The sequence below is a fragment of the Oncorhynchus keta genome, chromosome 22 (genome assembly GCF_023373465.1).
Source record: "Oncorhynchus keta strain PuntledgeMale-10-30-2019 chromosome 22, Oket_V2, whole genome shotgun sequence".
NCBI lineage: Eukaryota > Metazoa > Chordata > Actinopteri > Salmoniformes > Salmonidae > Oncorhynchus > Oncorhynchus keta.
In genome coordinates, this window is record NC_068442.1 from 43,843,627 (window position 1) to 43,866,509 (window position 22,883).

The 22,883-nt window shown below is 42.3% G+C and overlaps 1 protein-coding gene and 1 long non-coding RNA gene across 4 annotated transcripts in view; both read right to left on the reverse strand.

Moving 5' to 3' along the window:
* Window positions 1–477: 477 nt before the first annotated feature.
* Window positions 478–22,883, reverse strand: part of tnni3k (TNNI3 interacting kinase) — a 56,904-nt gene continuing 34,498 nt past the window's right edge. For both annotated transcript variants that reach the window (XM_035757547.2, XM_035757545.2), the window contains 9 exons: window positions 12,714–12,818; window positions 12,443–12,495; window positions 8,263–8,315; window positions 7,697–7,829; window positions 7,469–7,578; window positions 2,676–2,735; window positions 2,353–2,519; window positions 1,355–1,434; window positions 478–1,191 (listed from right to left, as the gene is read on the reverse strand). In XM_035757547.2, the coding sequence (XP_035613440.1) occupies window positions 1,115–1,191; window positions 1,355–1,434; window positions 2,353–2,519; window positions 2,676–2,735; window positions 7,469–7,578; window positions 7,697–7,829; window positions 8,263–8,315; window positions 12,443–12,495; window positions 12,714–12,818 (838 nt within the window). In that variant the 3' untranslated portion in view covers window positions 478–1,114. The remainder of the gene's footprint in view (window positions 1,192–1,354; window positions 1,435–2,352; window positions 2,520–2,675; window positions 2,736–7,468; window positions 7,579–7,696; window positions 7,830–8,262; window positions 8,316–12,442; window positions 12,496–12,713; window positions 12,819–22,883) is intronic.
* On the reverse strand, window positions 18,885–21,712 carry LOC127910661 (uncharacterized). Of its 2 annotated transcripts, none has more exons than XR_008075655.1 (3): window positions 19,366–21,712; window positions 19,248–19,293; window positions 18,885–19,094 (listed from the first exon to the last, which is right to left on the reverse strand). It is a non-coding gene; the product is annotated as an uncharacterized LOC127910661 (long non-coding RNA). The 2 variants fall into 2 exon arrangements; XR_008075656.1 differs by having other exon boundaries at window positions 18,885–19,186.

Consider the following 22,883-nt stretch of genomic DNA (forward strand, 5'->3'; position numbering starts at 1 on the left):
CTGTGTTTACACAGGTATCCCAATTCTGATATGTTTTGCACAAATTGGTCTTTAATCAGATCAGATATTTTGCCAAGAATTGGGCAAAATATCAGAATTGGGCTACCTGTGTAAACGCAGCCTAATACCTCTACTTCTAAATATTATTGTATAATTTATTTATTCATATGCCATTCATTATGAATCCTGTATTTAGTTTTGTTTGGTTAGGATTCATCTTGTTTATCACTGAAAAAACCTATAGAATGAAACTCAAAGATTTCTCTATTTTATTGAAAATAAAAAGCACAAATTTCCTAAGCATTATGACGCTTGAAGATGTTTTTAAAGAATAGACTATACAGGTGGTATACTATGAAACATTTTTGTTACATGAATTAAATTCCTCTGTTTTAATACCCAATTAAAATTAAAAACTCTGTCAATTCATAAGAATTAGTATGACTCTTATTTGTATAAAATGGACAGAGCCCAGTCTTAAAGTCAATCAGCAGCTTTTATTCTCGAGAGTACTGCCCATTATACATTTTACCACAGGTTATAAACTGAAAATGACGTCATTAGTCATCAGTACAATGGCTGTATGGTTCTCACATCGTCTCTCCCTATTAAGATAATTTATGACCGAGCCAAGGCCAGCTTGTGTAGATAAACCTTCTAGCCAGTCTGGCTATAAGTTCATTCATTTCTACCATGGTACAGACAGTCATTGTTCTAATTATTGATTATATTTACACACATTATATTCAGTACTAGGATTAAAAAGAAAAATCATACATATACAGTAACATAATAGTATTCTGATTAGTCAGTCCTGATTGAAATGTATACATAATTAGTCATTATTGATAAAAATTCCCTTAACAATTTTCCAAACCCCCAAAATGCCTTGTATCCAAAAATACTTACCACACAAATCTATTCAAACAGTTCAATACCATAAACACAGAAAGTAGTAAATAGCTTTAGGAAATACACATAATGATATATATATATAGCTTATACTCAAGACTAGATCAACCAATATGTCTATGTGATAAACTTAGAAATAAGGTTATGGCTTCATGAACTACAATATAGTAGCATAGTAGAGCTGGAAGACTTCCCATCTATGTTAGTTGTCTTCAAAGCTGCCGTTGCTGCTGCAGTTGGAGTGGAAGCGCATGGTGCTCATAGGGTCTGACACATACCCTGAAGCAGGTAGGACACAGAGGTCAGGGGTTAGGGATGATCAACAGCCAGGTCCTTTCACAACACACACCAACACCAGCTTTGGCTGTACTCCATTTCAAATGATGAAGTTCTGTAATACCGGTATAGGATTGATGAGTGTCTTCATTAATATGCTTTTTACCATTTCGGTCAATAGGTGGAAACTGCATATTCCTCCTCAGTTCATCCAGAGACGGACCTTGGGAATCACGTCGTCCCTCGCTGAAAATAAATCATACATGAGCTGTTATAAGGCTGAATATAGTGATTCTGTTTACATAATCAACCTCTACTACATAATATGACAATCTGCATCAAGTGGTTACAGACACATTTTGTATAATGATCTCTTTAAAATGAATGAAAGATTGAGGAGATAGAGTTAGACGAGGCAGGTGTAAACACATCTCTGATGTCCTCTGATGACTCTAGCATGACCCCCTGTGTAACAGCACAGGACCCCATAACCACACTCTCTCACTTCTACATCTAATATAAACTAAATGGATGAAACATTTGATTAACTGCTAGTCTGCCAGGACATTTCTAACAGGCAGAGACTTCAGCAGTAGAGAACACACACAAATCTAACTTCAGTTACTGTGTCCCTGGACACCGAATTCCTACTAGTACTGGGCTTTACACTTAACTTGGTTATGCTTAGCAATCCAGTATATAGGCCATAGAGACAGAAACAGAGACAGAGACGGAGACAAAGGTCAACATGCCCTAATAGAAAAGAGAGAAATATTTGAAACTCCTTCAGTGAAACTCTCTAACCTGCTCTCTCTGTATTGTGGTCATCTGTATGTGGAGAAGACTATATGATATACTAGCCTGGTCCTAGATAGGTGTGTGCTGTGTAGCCAACTTGAAAATAAAAGAGAGGGGGCTCAGATGCAAAAATGTAATATCCAACGTTTCGACAGCCTAGCTGTCTGGCTGTCGACACGTTGGATATTACATTTTTGCATCTGAGCTCCTAGAGTGTGCGGCTCTCTTTTATTTTCAAGTTTTCTATTCCGCTAGCTAGCACCTCGCCTATATAGGTGTGCGTTTCTTTTTCTTCTCGATTGCTGTATAGCCAACACCTATGGTCATTATCAACGCCAGACAATGACCAGGCTAGTGAAGCCCTACCTCTGAGTCCAGACTGCGTAGGCACGGGCGTTGAGGGCGTACTCCAGTTCAAAGCGGGAACGGAGGGCGGCCACGTGACTTCGACCAGGACTGCCCCTCGCCAGGCAGTCAGACGAGCCAGAGGGGGACAGGGACCCACTGCTGTTACTGGAGGCTGGGGACATCAACTGTGGATCACACACATACATGTATGACATTATCATCAACAAGTGTCACATGGAAAGACAAGAAAGCTAGGAATCGGTGAACTTTCTGAAAATGTAAGCAGCATATGTTTATTCCCACTCTGGTGTAGATTCACATACTATAGAAAAACACCATACCTCCACATTGCATAGGCATTCCTCTAGTGTGGCCAGCACCTCAGAGAACTCAGGTCTATCCTGATTCGGAGGAGATAAAATAGGATTATTTAACCTATAAACTCTCTTCACAGAAAAAAGACACACACACACACACAGCTGTGCTTTCTCAGTCTGCCTGTCTGTGTGGTTATGCGGATCGACCCACACATGAATCGAAGGTGAACTCTTCCTGAAAAGCAAGCGTTCCATCTCCTTCTTCACTGTAAGACAACAAACACAGAGCCAGATCCTACTTCACTTTAAGACAACAAGCACAGAGCCAGATCCTACTTCACTTTAAGACAACAAACATAGAACCAGATCCTACTTTACTGTAAGAGAACAAACACAGAGCCAGAATCTACTTCACTGTAAAACAACAAACACAGACCTAGATTGTACTTCACTTTAAGACAACAAACATAGAACCAGATTCTACTTTACTGTAAGAGAACAAACACTGAGTCAGATCCTACTTCACTGTAAGACAACAAACACAGAGCCAGATCCTACTTCAATTTAAGACAACAAACACAGAGCCAGATCCTACTTCACTTTAAGACACCCCAGTAATGGCTGAAATGGGCTCAACGGAATACAGTAGATTGTCTTTCCATTAAATCCATAAGAACGATAAAGCTTTGTCTGGGATTTATTTTGATGCGTGTTCATTTTTTATGGAATTGGAAAATGTAATAATTAATACAGTTGAAATATATACAAATTAGTTCCGCTGAACTTAAAACAATTTACGAAAATGAACACTCGGATTACAGTGATATTATGTCTGATCTCGCAAACAATTAAATGTTTGTTCTGATGTAATATAGAGATTATTTTTAATCCAAGGGTATCCTGCTATTGACACTCTTGCTGAATTATGCAAGAGAAAGTGAAAACATCAGTAATTAATGAGGCAGTATAGACAGCACAGCTGAGGGCAGGTAGGGTACACATAGAAAGTCTTTGGCAGGTTGCAGCCCTGTTTAACCCCTTTATGTTATTTTTGACATTTTATTGTATTATTATTATTTTACCCCCTTTTTCTCCCCAATTTCGTAATATCCAATTGATAGTTACTGTCATGTCTCATCGCTACAACTCCCGTACGTGCTCGGAAGAGACGAAGGTCGAGAGACATGCGTCCTCCCGAAACACAACCCAACCAAGCCGCATTGCTTCTTAACACAGCGCGCATCCAACCCGGAAGCCAGCCACACCAATGTGTCGGAGGAAACACTGTACACCTAGCGACCTGGTCAGCGTGCACTGTGCCCGGCCCGCCACAGGAGTCGCTAGTGCGCAATGAGACAAGGATATCCCTACTGGCCAAACCCTCCCTAACCCAGATGATGCTAGGCCAATTGTGCATCGCCCCATGGACCTTCCGGTCACGGCCGGCTGCGACAGAGCCTGGGCTCGAACCCAGAGTCTCTGGTGTCTTCATGTTAATTTATTAGTACCTAGCACTTAGCTCACATGAGCGTAGCATACTTAGCACATGAACTTAGCTCACATGAATTTAGCTCATATGTAAGTACAGTGCCTTGCGAAAGTATTCGGCCCCCTTGAACTTTGCGACCTTTTGCCACATTTCAGGCTTCAAACATAAAGATATAAAACTGTATTTTTTTGTGAAGAATAAACAACAAGTGGGACACAATCATGAAGTGGAACATTTATTGGATATTTCAAACTTTTTTAACAAATAAATCAAAAACTGAAAAATTGGGCATGCAAAATTATTCAGCCCCTTTACTTTCAGTGCAGCAAACTCTCTCCAGAAGTTCAGTGAGGATCTCTGAATGATCCAATGTTGACCTAAATGACTAATGATGATAAATACAATCCACCTGTGTGTAATCAAGTCTCCGTATTAATGCACCTGCACTGTGATAGTCTCAGAGGTCCATTAAAAGTGCAGAGAGCATCATGAAGAACAAGGAACACACCTGCCAGGTCCGAGATACTGTTGTGAAGAAGTTTAAAGCCGGATTTGGATACAAAAAGATTTCCCAAGCTTTAAACATCCCAAGGAGCACTGTGCAAGTGATAATATTGAAATGGAAGGAGTATCAGACCACAGCAAATCTACCAAGACCTGGCCGTCCCTCTAAACCAGACATGGGCAAACTACGGCCCGCGGGCCACATACGGCCCGTTAGGCTTTTTAATCCGGCCCGCCGAACTTGTCCAAATTATAGTAAAAACCTCCTTTTTTCCCCTTTCCCTGCAATGCCCACGTTTCCCCAATAGATGGCGCACTCAAAACACATTGACCGTTGTTGGAGTGGCGCGTATTTCTCTTTATTTCACTTTAATTTTCACTTCGTTTCACGTCACCATTAAGCCCTTCTGTGAAAATGACCAAAGAGAATGAAAGTGGACAGCGAATGCCGAGTGTTTAATAAGGAGTGGACAACAAAATACTTCTTCACTGAAGTCCGATCAACGGCTGTATGTCTGATATGCCAAGAAGCTGTTGCGGTTTTCAAAGAGTACAATATCAGCCGTCACTTTGCCACGAAGCATGCAAACTATGCTAGCAAGCAGTCAACACAAGAACGGGCGGCTACTGCTCAGAGGTTGGCAGCTAATTTACAGAGTCAACAGAACTTGACTCAACAAAAGCCCATCACAGATCCAAGTTAACTGACCAACACCTCAGATCTGTCCTGAGAATTGCCACAACAAAACTAACTCCAGACTTTGATGCACTGGCAAAAAAGGGAGACCAACAACACTGTTCCCACTGAAATGGTGAGTTTTTCTGCTGTGTTATGAAAAAATGCATATGGAAAGTTTGGAAGTGCGTCTTTTAATTAAGAGCAATGCACATTTACGCACAGCAGCGGTACAGTAGCTTAATTAACACGCCGCACATCGCTCTTAATTTAAATTAAAATTTTCAGCTGCAGGTAGGATATTTAATACAGCCTATGTCTGTGTGCTTGGCAACGATACACGTGTACTGTTTGCGCGTGAAGGCGAGGGCATCCGTGGCGAGTTTGTAGAGCGCGCGGTCAGGACAATCCATCTATGATTTTGCAGAGTTTAACACAAGTAGATATTATTGAGCTTGAGTATTTCGTTGTGTAATAATATGTTTTGAATGTTGAAAGTGATTCCATTTTTCAATAAATGTTGATTTCTTTAACTGTGCACCTTCGATTGAAACTTATTAAAAACAGACGCAATCTTGATAAATCACAGTGCGTATGTTATTTTAATCTATTTACATTTCCTCCTCCCAGTATCTGCGAAATAGTATGTAAATGCCATATCTTGCATATTCCTTGAGACAAATTTATTAACTGATAAGGGCTATTTTTCACATTTGAAAGACAGTTAATAAATTGGGTTGTAGTGTTCTTACTGTGCTATGAGGTTTGCACACACTACATTTAATGCTTTAGTATATCCGGCCCAAACACTCCCTCCAAATGCTCCTGGCCCGGCCCCTCTGTCAAATTTTAGAACCCATTGTGGCCCGCGAGTCAAAAAGTTTGCCCACCTCTGCTCTAAACTTTCAGCTCATACAAGGAGAAGACTGATCAGAGATGCAGCCAAGAGGCCCATGATCACTCTGGATGAACTGCAGAGATCTACAGCTGAGGTGGGACACTCTGTCCATAGGACAACAATCAGTCGTATATTGCAAAAATCTGGCCTTTATGGAAGAGTGGCAAGAAGAAAGCCATTTCTTAAAGATATCCATAAAAAGTGTTGTTTAAAGTTTGCCACAAGCCACCTGGGAGACACACCAAACATGTGGAAGAAGGTGCTCTGGTCAGATGAAACCAAAATTGAACTTTTTGGCAACAATGCAAAACGTTATGTTTGGCGTAAAAGCAACACAGCTCATCACCCTGAACACACCATCCCCACTGTCAAACATGGTGGTGGCAGCATCATGGTTTGGGCCTGCTTTTCTACAGCAGGGACAGGGAAGATGGTTCAAATTGATGGGAAGATGGATGGAGCCAAATACAGGACCATTCTGGAAGAAAACCTGATGGAGTCTGCAAAAGACCTGAGACTGGGACGGAGATTTGTCTTCCAACAAGACAATGATCCAAAACATAAAGCAAAATCTACAATGGAATGGTTCAAAAATAAACATATCCAGGTGTTAGAATGGCCAAGTCAAAGTCCAGACCTGAATCCAATCGAGAATCTGTGGAAAGAACTGAAAACTGCTGTTCACAAATGCTCTCCATCCAACCTCACTGAGCTCGAGCTGTTTTGCAAGGAGGAATGGGAAAAAAATTCAGTCTCTCGATGTGCAAAACTGATAGAGACATACCCCAAGCAACTTACAGCTGTAATCGCAGCAAAAGGTGGCGCTACAAAGTATTAACTTAAGGGGGCTGAATAATTTTGCACGTTAAAAAAGTTTGAAATATCCAATAAATGTCGTTCCACTTCATGATTGTGTCCCACTTGTTGTTGATTCTTCACAAAAAAAAATCAGTTTTATATCTTTGTTTGAAGCCTGAAATGTGGCAAAAGGTCGCAAAGTTCAAGTGGGCCGAACATTTTCGCAAGGCACTGTATACGTAGCACTTAGTATAGTTAGCTTATGAACTAAGCTCACATGAACTTAGCATATGTAGCATTTAGCTCACATGAGCGTAGCATACTTAGCACATTCATTTAGTTCACATGAACTTAACTCACAAACTTAGTTCATATGAACTTAGCTCACATAAATGTAGTGGTCTTTACGCTCTACGGAATCAAGGGACTATCTATTGTAGGAGGACACTGACCTCTGGACAGACATTCCAGCCCCTCATTAGCATGGCAGAGATGGGTTTGGGTATGGAGTAGCCAATAGGAGGCCGGATGTGGTGGTAGGCCATGTCTGCAGCTGCTGCAGCTTGATGAGGACAGGGAGAATCCAACATATATAACATGCTTGAAACAATCCAATACTGACTCATTGATTCACATTCTCCCAAACCAGATTGGTGTGTTTTTATTCATGCAGAGGTTACCAGGTTTCAGGTGGGCAAAGGGGATCTCTCCAGTGAGCAGCTCCCACAGACACAGGGCATAGCTGAACATGTCGGCCTTGACAGTATAGCGTGTACACTGGGTGAATATCTCTGGGGCCATCCAGCGCAGGTTCTGTACACCAACACGAGTCAAATTAGCAATGCAAAACACTCTGGCTACCATGGACAAATGGTTCCTCAGCACTCGCACTCACACTCACTAGCACTCACACTCACTAGCACTCACACTCACTAGCACTCACACTCACTAGCACGCACACACATTTAATTAACCTTGTGGGGACACACAATTTATAACCATTCAAAATCCTATTTTCCATTATCCTTAATCCCAAAACCTAACCTTAACCCTAAACTCCAAACCCTAAACCTAATGCTATTCCTACCTTAACCCTAAACCTACTAGAAATAGCATTTGACCTTGTGGGACAGATATTTGTTTGTTTACTATTCTTGTGGGGACTTCTGGTCCCCACAAGTATAGTTAAACACACACACACACACACACACATTTATGGTATGGTGAACCAGGAAATTGGACTAACCCCTGGCTGCTTGGTCATATTGTCCACAACCTCGGATAACAGAAATCTGGATTCTAAAGAGAAAAAAAAGGGTTTCAAGATTCTAATAATGAGGTTAGTGAGGCAGCCATTTTTATTTCAATATCAAGTCACTTCTGTGTAACAATTTAGTACCTTACTGTAATAGTTTCCCATAAAAAATGTCTCAAGCAAGCATTTTGTTACGACTGTTTTGGAGCGGTCTGAGTCGGGAGGGGGAGGGATATGTAATCTGATAAATAGCTGTTATTGGGCCTTCATGACAAATTCACTATGGGAAATGGCTACTTTACCAACTGTAATCTGTCTTCATTATATTGTATGTTTATACTGTACCAGTCAAAAGTTTGGACATCTACTCGTTCCAGGGTTTTTCTTGATTTTTACTATTTTCTACATTGTATAATAATAGCAATGACATCAAAATGATGAAATAACACATATGGAATCATGTAGTAACCAAAAAAGTCAAATCAAAATATGTTTTATACTTGAGATTCTTCAAAGAGGCCAGCTTTGTACAGCTTATGACAAGTGCTATAATGTGTTATGATAGCTTTGCACACTCTTGGCATGTGCCTTGTTAAAAGTTGATTTGAGGAATTTCTTTCCATCTTTTAACTCGTTTGAGCCATCAGTTGTGTTGTGACAAGGTAGGGCTGGTGTACAGAAGATAACCCTGTTTGGTAAAACCCCAAGTGCACATTATGGCAAGAACAGCTCAAATAAGCAAAGGGAATTATTACTTTAAGACATGAAGGTCAGTTGCAAAAACCATCAAATAAAATACAATAAAAATTGTCACATGTGCCGAATACAACAGGTAGACCTTACAGTGAAATGCTTACTTACAAGAAAATACCTTTAAAAATTAAGAGATAAAAGTAACAAATAATTAAAGAGCAGCAGTAAAAAGAACAATAGCTAGGTGATATACAGGGGGTACCGGTACAGAGTAAATGTGCTGGGGCACCGGTGTCGAGGTAACTGAAATAATATATACACGTAGGTAGAGTTATTAAAGTGACTATGCATAGATAATAGCAGAGAGTAGCAGCAGCATAGAAGAGGGGGAGGAGCAATGCAAATGCAAATAGTCTGGGTAGCCATTTGATTAGATGTTCAGGAGTCTTATGGCTTGGGGGTAGAAGCTGTTTAGAAGCCTCTTGGACCTAGACTTACCACACGGTTCTGTTTTCCGTGTGGTAGCAGAGAGAACAGTTTATGACTAGGGTGGCTGGAGTCTTTGACAATTTTTAGGGCCTTCCTCTGACACCGCCTGGTATAGAGGTCCTGGATGGCAGGAAGCTTGGCCCCGGTGATGTACTGGGCCGTATGCACTACCCTCTGTAGTGCCTTCCAGTCGGAGGCCGAGCAGTTGCCATACCAGGCAGTGATGGAACCCGTCAGGATGCTCTCGATGGTGCAGCTGTAAAACCTTTTGAAGATCTGAGGACCCATGTGTCACGCCCTGACCTTAGTATTCTTTGTTTTCCTTATTGTTTTGGTTAGGTCAGGGTGTTACATGGGTGATGTATGTGTTTTTGTACTGTTTAGGGTTTTTTGTAGGTTTATGGGGTCGTTTACTATGTAGGTGTTTATGTATGTGTATGGTTGCCTAGATTGGTTCTCAATTGGAGGCAGCTGTTTATCGTTGTCTCTAATTGGGAACCATATTTAGGCAGCCATCTTTGGGTATTTCGTGGGTTATTATCTATGTCTATGTCTAGTTGCCTGTGTCTGCACTAGTATTATTATAGCTTCACGTTCGGTTTGTTGTTTTGTATAGTTAAGTGTTCTTTGTCTTCATTAAAAGTATGTATTCATCTTACGCTGCACCTTGGTCTCCTCCGTACGACGAACGTGACACCATGTCAAATCTTTTCAGTCTCCTGATGGGGAATATGTCTTGTTGTGCCCCCTTCACGACTGTCTTGATGTGCTTTGACCATGTTCGTTTGTTGGTGATACGGACGTCAAGGAACTTGAAGCTCTTAATCTGCTCCACTACAGCCTTGTTGATGAGAATGGGGGCATGCTCGGTACCCCTTTTCCTGTAGTCCACAATCATCTCCTTTGTCTTGATCACGTTGAGGGAGAGGTTATTGTCCTTGCACCACACAGTCAGGTCTGATGGTCTGTTTGAAACATGTTGGAATTACAGGGAGAGGTTGAAAATGTCAGTGAAGACACTTGCCAGTTGGACAGCGCATGCTTGGAGTACATGTCCTGGTAGTTCGTCTGGCCCTGTGGCCTTGTGAATGTTGACCTGTTTAAAGGTCTTCCTCTCATCGGCTGCACAGAGCGTGATCACACAGTCTTCCAGAACAGCTGATGCTCTCATGCATGCTTCAGTGTTACTTGCCTCGAAGCAAGCATAAAAGTTACTTTGCTCGTCTGGTAGGCTCGTGTCACTGGGCAGCTCGCGACTGTGCTTCCCTTCTTAATCCGTAATAATAGCCCTGACACATCCAACGAGGATTGGAGCCGGTGTAGTACGATTCAATCTTTGTACTGTATTGAGGCTTCGCTCTTTGATGGTTCTTAGGAGGGCATAGCGGGATTTCTTATAATCTTCCGGGTTAGAGTCCCGCTACTTGAAAGTGGCAGCTCTACCCATGGCTCCTGGTTGTACGTACAGTCACTGTGGGGACGACGTTTTCAATGCACTTATTGATCAAGCGCTATGATGAAACTGGCTCTCATGAGGACCGCCACAGGAAAGGAAGACCCATAGTTACGTCTGCTGCAGAGGATAAGTTAATTTGAGTTAACTGCACCTCAGATTGCAGCACAAGTAAATGCTTCATAGAGTTCAAGTAACAGACACATCTCAACATCAGCTGTTCAGAGGAGACTGCGTGAATGAGGCCTTCATGGTCTAATTGCTGCAAAGAAACCACTACTAAAGGATACCAATAATAAGACACATGCTTGGGCCAAGAAACACAAGCAATGGACATTAGACTGGTGGAAATGTGTCCGTTGGTCTGATGAGTCCCCTTTGGTCTGCATGTGTGGTTCCCACCGTGAGTCATGGAGAAGGAGGTTTGATGATGTGGAGGTGCTTTGCTGGTGACACTGTCTGTGATTTATTTAGAATTCAAGGCACACTTAACCAGCATGGCTTCCACAGCATTCTGCAGCAATACACCATCCCATCTGGTTTGCGCTTATTGGTTCTTTCATGGAGTGCTATATCAGATGACCTGGCCCCCACTTGTCAGGGTTTACCAGAATTGGACCCAGAAGCAGACCAGGACAAGGAGAGTAGGAAGAAGGTGAGTATTTATTTACAAGTGAATGTGAATGGGTAGATATATCCAGGTCGCGTAGCGGGCAGCAGTGGTGAGTTGATGGGAGTAAATAGGTGGATCCAATGGGGTAGCGGAATCCTCTGACGACCAGGCCGGCATGGGGTAAATGATCCGGGTGAGTAACTGAAGACAGAACAAACGGAGGTAAGTTTAAGGCAAGCAATACGTAAAAAACAACAAAACAAATTCTATTTTCTTGAGGCTGATACTATGGCACAACATACTGTTCATGGCTAACGATCCGGCAGGGAATGGATGTCAGGTCAGAGCTTTTGAAGGGGAGAGGTGATGATCAGGACAGGTGTGCAGATTACTGATGGGATACAGGTGCGGGTGAACATCGATCTCCCAACAAGCTAATTCGCCCGGCAACCAGACAGGGTGCGTTCCAGGACACCGGAAACACACTCCAGGACAGAAACACAGGCAAACACAGACTCAGGAAGCGGGATTCGTGACACCCACTATCACCTGACCTCAACCCAATTGAGATGGTTTGGGATGAGTTGGACCACAGAGTGAAGGAAAAGCAGCCAAGTGCTCAGCATATGTGGGAACTCCTTCAATACTGTTGGAAAAGCATTCCTCATGAAGCTGGTTGAGAGAATGCCAAGAGTGTGCAAAGCAGTCATCAAGGGTGTCTACTTTGAATAATCTCAAATGACATTATTATTTAATACTTTTTTGGTTATAACATGTACAGTACATGATTCCATATGTGTTACTTCATAGTTTTGATGTCTTCACTATTATTCTGAAATGTAGAAAAGAGTAATAATAAAGACTAACCCTTGAATGAGTAGGTGTGTCAAAACTTTTGACCGGTACTGTATTTTGTTGCTTACCTCCAAAATCAGCCACCACAGCATGCCCGTCCTCATAGAGTAGAATGTTGTGACTAAAAGTAGCAAATGTCATTATTGGAAGAATAACTCAAAACACTTAATTTCACATAGTCACTATAGCTTCAATTCAACATCTACTGTATACCGCTCATTGTGCTTCATTTCTACATAGAGTAAGCCCCAGTATAAATTCCCCACAAAACACACATGCACCCAGCACATTTCCCCATCCCCACACACAAAACCCCACTGACCCCCACCCTCCACCGACCTGTTGAGGTCCCTGTGGATGATGGGCTGAGTGAGGTTGTGCAGGTACTCCATGCCCTTGGCCACGTCGATGGCGATGATGAGCTTGGACTGCAGATCGATGATCCTGTCCATTGACACATCATTACACATCATTAGAAGAACAACCACAACACTAAGTAAGAGAGATCGATGCTTCTTGGCCCTGCCAATCAACTGATACCACGGTACACAGCAGAAGATCAATAAGTCAGCTCATAGACTGTTAGACTTTATCTAAATGCAGAGTAACACTTATTATAAACTGGGTGGATTGAGCCCTGAATGCCGATTGGTTTACAGCCGTGGTATATCAGACAGTATACCACAGGTATGACAAAACATGTATCAGAGTAACACTTAGTATAGATCAATGATGATAGGTTGGAGAAACGGATGTGAAGACACTACCAAGAAATAAGACATTAAACCGTTCACAACAATTGTTTTACAGCCACAATCTGAACGTTTTCAAGTAGACAAATTTCCATAAAAAATACTGGATGATGGATCGACAACAGCACTGAACATTATACTTACTTACCAATTAAAAAGTTTAAGTAATGCTTTAATGTAGATGTTCTTATGAATAATGCCTTTATAACAACTATATAACACATTATAACATTCATAAACTGTCATAAGTATTTTGAAATAGTTATGAGTAACGGCATGAGATGTTATAAAACCGGTTATAATGACCGTCTATAACATCTCATGTCATTACTAATGAATATTTAAAACTACTTATTACTGCTTAAAAACAAGTGTTATAATGTGTTATATAAACTCAGCAAAAAAAGAAATGTCCCTTTTTCAGGACCCTGTCTTTAAAAGACAATTAGTAAAAATCCAAATAACTTCACAGATCTTCATTGTAAATGGTTTAAACACTGTTTCCCATGCATGTTCAATGAACCATAAATAATGAATGAACATGCACCTGTGGAACGGTTATTAACCAGTTGAAGCTAGGGGGGCGCTATTTCATTATTGGATAAAAAAACGTGCCCGTTTTAAGCGCAATATTTTGTCACAAAAAGATGCTCGACTATGCATATAATTGCCAGCTTTGGAAAGAAAACACTCTGACGTTTTCAAAGCTGCAAAGACATTATCTTTGGGTGCCCCAGAACTGATCTTACAGGCGAAACCAAGATGCAACTTCAACCAGGAAATTAGCAGGATTTTTGAGGCTCTGTTTCCCATTCGCTCCTTATATGGCTGTGAATATGCTGTGAACGAGCTTATGCGCTCTGCCGTTCCTCCAAGATGTCTGCAGCATGGTGACGTATTTGTAGGCATATCATTGGAAGATTGGCCATAAGAGACTACATTTGCCAGGGTCCCGTCCGGTGTCCTTTGTCCACGTTGGTGCGTAACGCTCAGCGGCAAAACTTTTACAATGCGATACAGACAGCGAGGTATCGTTCCTGGAAGTGTGCATCATTGAAGAGATATGTGAAAAACACCTTGAGGATTGGTTCTAAACAACATTTGCCATGTTTCAGTCGATATTACGTTTTCATTTGGAAAAATGTTTGGCGTTTGGATAACTGAATTTTAGTTTTTTTTTGGTAGCCAAACGTGACGCACCAAACGGACCGATTTCTCCTGCACAAAAAATCTTTCAGGAAAAACTGAACATTGCTATCTAACTGAGAGTCTCCTCATTGAAAACATCCGAAGTTCTTCAAAGGTAAAATATTTATTTGAATGTTTTTGCTGGTTTTTGTGAAAATGTTTCCTGCTGATGCTAATGCTAAATGTTACGCTAGTTATCAGTACTGTTACACAAATGCTAGTTTGCTTGAGAAGAATATTTTTGAAAATCTGAGATGACAGTGTTGTTAACAAAAGGCTAAGCTTGAGAGTTAGCATATTAATTTCATTTAATTTGCGATTTTCATGAATAGTTAACGTTGCGTTATGGTATTGAGCTTGAGGCTATGATTACGCTACCGGATCCGGCATGGCTCAGCGCAAGAAGTTAAGACACTAATAGCTTACAGACGGTAGGCAATTAAGGTCACAGTTATGAAAACTTAGAACACTCAAGAGGCCTTTCTACTGACTCTGATAAACACCAAAAGACAGATGCCCAGGGTCCCTGCTCATCTGCATGAACGTGCCTTAGGCATGCAGCAAGGAGGTGTCATGATGTGGCCCTTTCTGGGTATAGATAGTGGCTTCCCCCTCTCTCACTCTCTCCTACACCCAGGTTCTGTTATCTCAGGTCATAAATTCCTGGCAAAAGGCTGAGAGAGGCTGAACTGAGGGCTTGAAGGCCTGTTGGAAGACAGGTCCTCACCAGACATCCCCGGCAACAACGTCGCCTACGGGCACAAACCCCCCGTCGCTGGACCAGACAGGACTGGCAAAAACTGCTCTTCTCTGATGAGTCGAGGTTTTGTCTCACCAGCGGTGATGGTCGGATTCACGTCTATCGTCGAAGGAATGAGCATTACACCGAGGCCTGTACTCTGGAGCGGGATCAATTTGAAGGTGGAGTGTCCGTCATGGTCTGGGGTGGTGTGTCACCGCATCATCGGACTGAGTTTGTTGTCATTGCAGGCAAACTCAATGCTGTGCGTTACAGGGAAGACGTCCTCCTTCCTCATGTGGTACCCTTTCTGCAGGCTCAACCTGGCACGACCCTCCAGCATGACAATGCCACCAGCCATACTGCTCATTCGGTGCGGGATTTCCTGCAAAACAGGAATGTCAGTGTTCTGCCATGGCCAGCGAAGAGCCCGGATCTCAATCCCATTGAGCATGTCTGGGACCTGTTGGATCGGAGGGTGATGGCTAGGGCCATTCCCCCCAGAAATGTCCGGGAACTTGCAGGTGCCTTGGTGGAATAGTGGGGTAACATCTCACCTCACATCTCACCTCACATCTCATCTCATAAAGTTCCAGTGTGTTAACTGTTGGGCTGCTTTATTCCCCTCTAACCATGTCAGTGAGTCACGGACCAGTAAGATACGTAGTGCCGGGACAGAGAAAGGGGAAGTGAGAAAAAAAGGTCCGTAAAAATAAACTGATCTGCCCCTACGCCTCTCAATGTGTCTAAACAACAGATCCGGAAGAGATCGCACATTATGTGCAAGATATAAAAATGAGATGCACAAGATGTATAGATGCACACAGATACAACACAGCTTGCACGAAAAGCAGTGGAAGAACTGCCAGTCTTCATTCAATTGGATGACCACCAATTTCATATCTCATTATGTCGAGCAGAATTATACAACTGAACAGCTGAATTGAGGTTCCTAGACCTAGGGAGTAACAAGATCTCTCAGATTACAGAGAACAGTTTCTTTGGTCTGCAAAGCTTAGAGACTTTAACACTGTTCAATAAATCCATCATGCAAACTGCAGCATTTGCATTCATCAACCTCACTTCGCTGACAACCATAGATTCAGGGTACATTTACTATCCATCCAGCCAGTAGGAGAAACGTGAGTGTGAGTGTGAATCTGACGCACATATTCGGTTGAGTCGCTGACTAACATGATTATAAGCTCCTGGTGTCCTCTCAACATCACCGTCGGCAGCAACAGCACCCCAAAACCAGGCTTCCCCCATGCAGCTCTTCGCTCCATTGAATGTGATATTCCAGGACTGCTGGAGACCATTCTTCCAGTCTGTTGTCAACCTCAGGGCTGTAACAGGACATCTTCTGTGTGGGTCTCACTTCGTCGCAAAGTACTTCCTGTCTCTGCAGGTTTGAGTTGGTTCTCTCACCAGAGTTTGTGAGAAAACCAACTGTTGACATGAATAATCTGAACAGGCTTGTGCAGCTGAGGCATTTGAAGCTGACAAGAGTGGACCTCATTGTGCAGCCAGTGCTGAGCATCATGTTCCACAACCTAACAAGGCTGGAGAGCCTGAGCTTGATCGAATGTAGGATCCTCACTCTGGAGGAGGATCTGAGCAGAGACCTGCACTCCCTCATTTTGATTCAAGTCCAATCCCGAGAGGAGTTTAGCATGTTAGAGGGCTTTCCAGAGCCACTGACCAGCCTGAGGAATATGGAGCTCTTCAGTCCTTTCCTGCACTGCAGCTGTGACGACGCCTGGCTGGACAACTGGGTCAGGAGACAGACACAAGTCCAGGTCATTTTTTTGCAAATTTGGGAATTGGAGTTGACATGCAAAAATGAAGGTGGTGTCCAGAACTTCCCCAGGTACTCTGCGGCCCACTGTTCCCTGGACATGGACTTTGTCCTGTTCCTCTGCACCTCACTGGGCCTGCTCCTCTTCATGCTGGTGGTGCTGCTCAATCAGCTACCTAATGGCCTTCTACCACATCGCCTGTGGCTGGCTGGAGGAGGCCGTGCAGAGGCCCAACCCCAGTGGTCGTCACCACTACGATGCATTTGTGTCATACAGTGGGAGAGATAAGCACTGAGTGGTGGAGCAGCTGTTGCTGGGCCTGGAGCAGAGGGGGCCTCCCTTCCTTTGTCTCGGTCTACACCGCAGGGACTTCCAGCTGTGGAAGGACATCGTGGAGAACATCACAGACAGCCTCTACAACAGCCGTTAGACCCTGTGTGTGGTGAATGTTGGCCTGTTTAAAGGTCTTACTCACATTGCTATGGAGAACATGATCACACAGTCATCCGGAACAGCTGGTGCTCTCACGCATGCTTCAGTGTTGCTTGCCTCAAAGCGTGCATAGATGTAATTTAGCTCGTCTGGTAGGCTTGTGTCACTGGGCAGCTTGTGGCTGTGCTTCCCTTTGTACTCCATAATAGTTTTTAAGCCCTGCCACATCCAACAAGCATCGGAGCTGGTGTAGAAGGATTTAATCTTTGTCCTGTATTGACGTTTTGCCCGTTTGATGGTTCGTCTGAGGGCATAATGGGATTTCTTATAAGTGTCCAGGTTAGAGTCCCGCTCCTTGAAAGCGGCAGCTCAACCCCTTAGCTCAGTGCGGATGTTGCCTGTAATCCATGGCTTCTGCTTGGGATATCTACGTACAGTCACTGAGGGGACGACGTCATCGATGCACTTACTGATGAAGCCGATGACTGATGTGGTGTCCTCCTCACTGCCATTGGAAGAATCCCAGAACATATTCCAGTCTGTGCTAGCAAAACAAAATAGAACTGTTTGGCCATAATGACCATCGTTATGTTTGGAGGAAAAGGGGGAGGCTTGCAAGCCAAAGAACACCATCCCAACCTTGAAGCACGGGCGTGGCAGCATCATGTTGTGGGGGTGCTTTGCTGCAGGATGGACTGGTTCACTTCACAAAATAGATGGAAACATGAGGTAAGAAAATTATATGGATATATTGAAGCAATATCTCAAGACATCAGTCAGGAAGTTAAAAATTTGGTCTTCCAAATGGACAATGACCCCAAGCATACTTCCAAGTTGTGGCAAAATGGCTTAAGGACAACAAAGTCAAGGTATTGGAGTGACAAAGCCCTGACCTCAATCCTATAGAACATTTGTGGGAAGAACTGAAAAAGTGTGTGCAAGCAAGGAGGCCTACAAACCTGACTCAGTTACACCAGCTCTGTCAGGAGGAATGGGCCAAAATTCACCCAACTTATTGTGGGAAGCTTGTGGAAGGATACCCTAAACGTTTAACCCAAGTTAAACAATTTAAAGGCAATGCTACCAAATACTAATTGAGTGTATGTAAACTTCCGACCCACTGGGAATGTGATGAATGAAATAAAAGCTGAAATAAATAATTCTCTCTACTATTATTCTGACCTATCACATTCTTAACATAAAGTGGTGATCCTAACTGACCTAAGACAGGGAATTTTTACTACGATTAAATGTCAGGAATTGTGAAAAACTGAGTTTAAATGTACTTGGCTACGGTGTATGTAAACCTCCGACTTCAACTGTATATAAGCATCAGAATGGCCTGTAAAGGGTAGGCTCTCAGCCTAACAGTAAACAGTTTCATTATTGCAATAATTCATCGATATTAAATAAAGATGATTGTTTGAAGAAATGACCAAGTCTCTCTCAGTACTGAATTTCAATAACATTTTTGCCGATGGGGATGGGATCTGCAACTTCATCTGTGCACAGGGGGATCAGAAATTGGGATCCCAGGGAATATCACACTCATTATTGAGCAGCTGGAACCAGTGGCATGCCAGAGGGGTGTCCATGCCAGAGGGGTGTCCAGGGTTTCAACAGCTCCTGGTATAAGGACAATTCGTGGCTTGAATATTCTGTAAATCAAGATTTGACTTATTGCTTCACCTCTAGGCATTTTTCTCTGCCCAATACACCTGAATCTGCCTTCACATCACAGTCATGTTTCTCTGCCCAATACACCTGAATCTGCCTTCACATCACAGTCATGTTTCTCTGCCCAATACACCTGAATCTACCTTCACATCACAGTCATGTTTCTCTGCCCAATACACCTGAATCTGCCTTCACATCACAGTCATGTTTCTCTGCCCAATACACCTGAATCTGCCTTCACATCACAGTCAGCCCAATACACCATCTGTTTCTCTGCCCAATACACCTGAATCTGCCTTCACATCACAGTCATGTTTCTCTGCCCAATACACCTGAATCTGCCTTCACATCACAGTCATGTTTCTCTGCCCAATCTCTGCCCAATGTTTCTCTGCCCAATACACCTGAATCTGCCTTCACATCACAGTCATGTTTCTCTGCCCAATACACCTGCATCTGCCTTCACATCACAGTCATGTTTCTCTGCCCATTACACCTACATCTGCCTTCACATCACAGTCATGGTTTTGTAACTGGAAAAAGGCGCTGTTTAAAGATTCTGGGCTTTAGCTCCATTCGAAGGCAGAGCATCACATCAATGCTATGTATGCTTGGAATCAGCATAAAAGGGCTATTGACAGGATCTCAATGTGTCACGTCCGTCATCGGAATGAGACCAAAACACAGCGTGGTAAGTGTACATCTTCTTTATTTAAAATGAAGACCAAAGAACAACAAAAGATAACCGACCGCAAAGTTCTGCAGGGCTATACAGCTACTGTGCAAAAACAAGATCCCACAAACTCAGGTGGAAAACAGGCTGCCTAAGTATGATTCCCAATCAGAGACAACGATAGACAGCTGCCTCTGATTGGGAACCACACCCGGCCAACAAAGAAATAGAAAACTAGAATGCCCACCCAAATCACACCCTGACCTAACCAAATAGAGAAATAAACAGGCTCTCTAAGGTCAGGGCGTGACACAATGTTAGATGTCATAAATGAGGACCGGAAAAAGAAAGTGGAGGAAAACTGTACTTACATTAAAACAACTGCAGATGTGCTCCTATGAACTGCCACTCAAAATATAGTGGGCATAGAGGGTCTAATAGAGGTCATAGAAGGTCTAATGACTCTCACAACAAGTTTTTTTTTACAATCTTAGAAGAAATAGCAAAGCATGACCCTCTCATAGAGAAAAAGATGAATGCAATTGGCAATGTTAAGTACACAAGCCACCAAATCCAGAACAAAGTTCTTGAGGGCTTTGCTGACATGGTACAAAGTGAAATCATAAGAGAAGTAAAAGAAAGTTAAGTTTTTTGTGTAATTACAGACGAAACCAAAGATTTAAAGAAAAAATACCAAATGTCTTTAGTTGAGGTACTATTACAACGAGGCCATCCACGAAAGTGTTTCACATTTTCAGTCAGCTGACAGCTTAGATGCAGCAGGTCTCACACAAATGATAATTGATTGCCTTGAAAAACATGGTCTGGACAACAAAAATCATCTGGTGGGGCAAGGCTATGACAGTGCATCCGTAATGAGCGGAGAGCATTCTGGTGTGTCTGCACGGATTTTAAAAAGTACAAGATTTGCATTTTATGTGCACTCTAATGCACATTGTTTCAATTTGGTTCTTGTCAAGGCTGTAAAATCAGTGCCTGAGGCAGTTAACTTTCCTGCAGAAGCTTTATAACGTTGTATCTGGCTCATATGTTCATCTCAAGTGGCTTGCAGTTCAGAAAGAGCTGTATCCACAGCAGCAGCCCAGGGAACTACGGAGACTTACGGATGTAAGGTGGGCCTGCAGATACATGGCATGCAGTAATCTGAGGGACGGCTCCCAGCAGTTCTGAGAGTGCTACAGAATATCACACTTGAAAATAGTGGTGATAGATCCGTTGAGGCAAGGGGCCTTCTATCTCAGATTTACATTTCATAGGGCTTTTGGTTAACTTTTGTAGTGCTTGGTGATGCCAAATGTCTTTTTGACATGCTTCAATCAAGCTCTCTTGACCGAGCAAGGGCTGTGCATCTAGTAGGTGCCCTTACAGACACATTACAGGACTACAGAAGTGAGGGTTACTTTGGAGAACTATGGAAAGAGGTTGAAGAGATTGCAGAGCACTGCAAAATTTGTGAACAAACAGTGTGCTAAAAGACAGCCTAAAACAAGCTTAAGATTTCACGACTCACTGATGATGATAGTGACCAAAGTGATGGTGAGAGCTTCCAAAGAGCTATCTTTTATCAGGTGCTTGACAGTCTCACAGCGGAGTTGCAGAGGTGTTTTTCAAAGAAGAATTGCGAGATAATGCAAGGGGTCCAGTCTCTCAACCCAAAGAGAACAACATTCTTGAATGAGGAGCCTCTGTTGGCCTTTGCTCAGACCTCTGAGTCAGATTTAGAGGACCTCAAACATGAGGTTCATCAAACCAAGCGGCTTCTTGATAGGAGAGAGAAAGGAGGAAGGGACAGACCGTCTACTCTCCTAGACTTTGTTGTGTTTCTAGAACCTTATAAAGAGGTCTTCCATGAGCTATTTCCACTTTGTAAGATTTCTGTTGATGCACCAGTCAGCAGTGCTTCTTGTGAGAGAAGCTTCTCAGCTTTAAAACTGATTAAAATCCACCTTAGGACAACAATGGTTGATGACAGGTTAAGTCAAGGAGGGCTCGCTCCCTCAACATGGATGAGTTTGTGAAACATTTTGACAGTTCTCACCAGAACCGCAGAACTTTGCTGTTTTAAATCTACCTAGGATAATTTGGCACTTAGGCAGTCCCTCTGGTCATGATTAAAACCTGAACTGTGTACTAGCTAGTACACTGACATTCTAAAATGATAAATCCATAGGATATCATGTCACACAAATTAAATTTGGTCTGGATTAGGCAAATTCCAAAAAACGTCTTTGCTATCAGTTTCCATAATATATATAAGCATAAATATGATACTGTAAGTTTGTAATATTAATGGGCACCAAAATGATTTTTATCTTTCAAGTCCATTTCTGCTGGTATGTCAGATTGCAGTGTTTTTTTGAAAAATGTACTTTTTTGAAAATAAACTATGCAATTTATGTAACACACAAATGCTATCTTATCTCCTTGGTGCTTGAGCTTTTTTTTCGGAAAATATTTTGATGTTCAACACAGAGATGAGATATTCATAATCAGTACCTTTTTCCATAAAGTTAGAGTGAACGAAGATGGAATCTCAACTTAATTTATAACTTCGTACAAAGCCTAGGGTATCCATCAAACTAATGATTGTAGGATTAATGTGACGCAGTAAAGTAATTTGAATATGTTGCATGAGAAAACATCTGCTTTTATTGAAAAGTGAAAGATCTGTTTCCTGATCAATGAATGTCGATTTAACTCGTTGACTGCTAATCTATTCCATTTGCGCATGTGAGAATCTCTGCGGAGAACCCCGTGGACCTGTAAGGCAATTTTCTGGGAATTGTATCATTATTATGTGCATGATGTTACGACTACAAACCATTGTAATTGGGTTATTTGCGGGATTTCTTCGTCATTTCAATAGCATTGCATCTATGGTATTGACTAATATCCGGGTTTCTGATTGTAATTCAACTATTGGTATGCTTTGCCAAGACAGATCCTACCGCCAGTGTTTGTTTAAGATATAAACTGAACATTTTAGCAGCTTGCTTAGTTCAAATTAAAAGTCTAATTTATTCAACATGAATGGCTGGGCGATTTCAAGGTAATACGTTTTGTCTGTTGCCTAAATGGTCTGCTGGAATAACATATTTAGAATGGAGTAGTATTTAAATAACCGAATCAAATATGAATAATATGGATATGATTTGAATATATGCTTGTCAACAACAGCAAGTGTTTGTTTCATTACCTGTAGTCTGATCAGAAGGGACAGTTACCTAC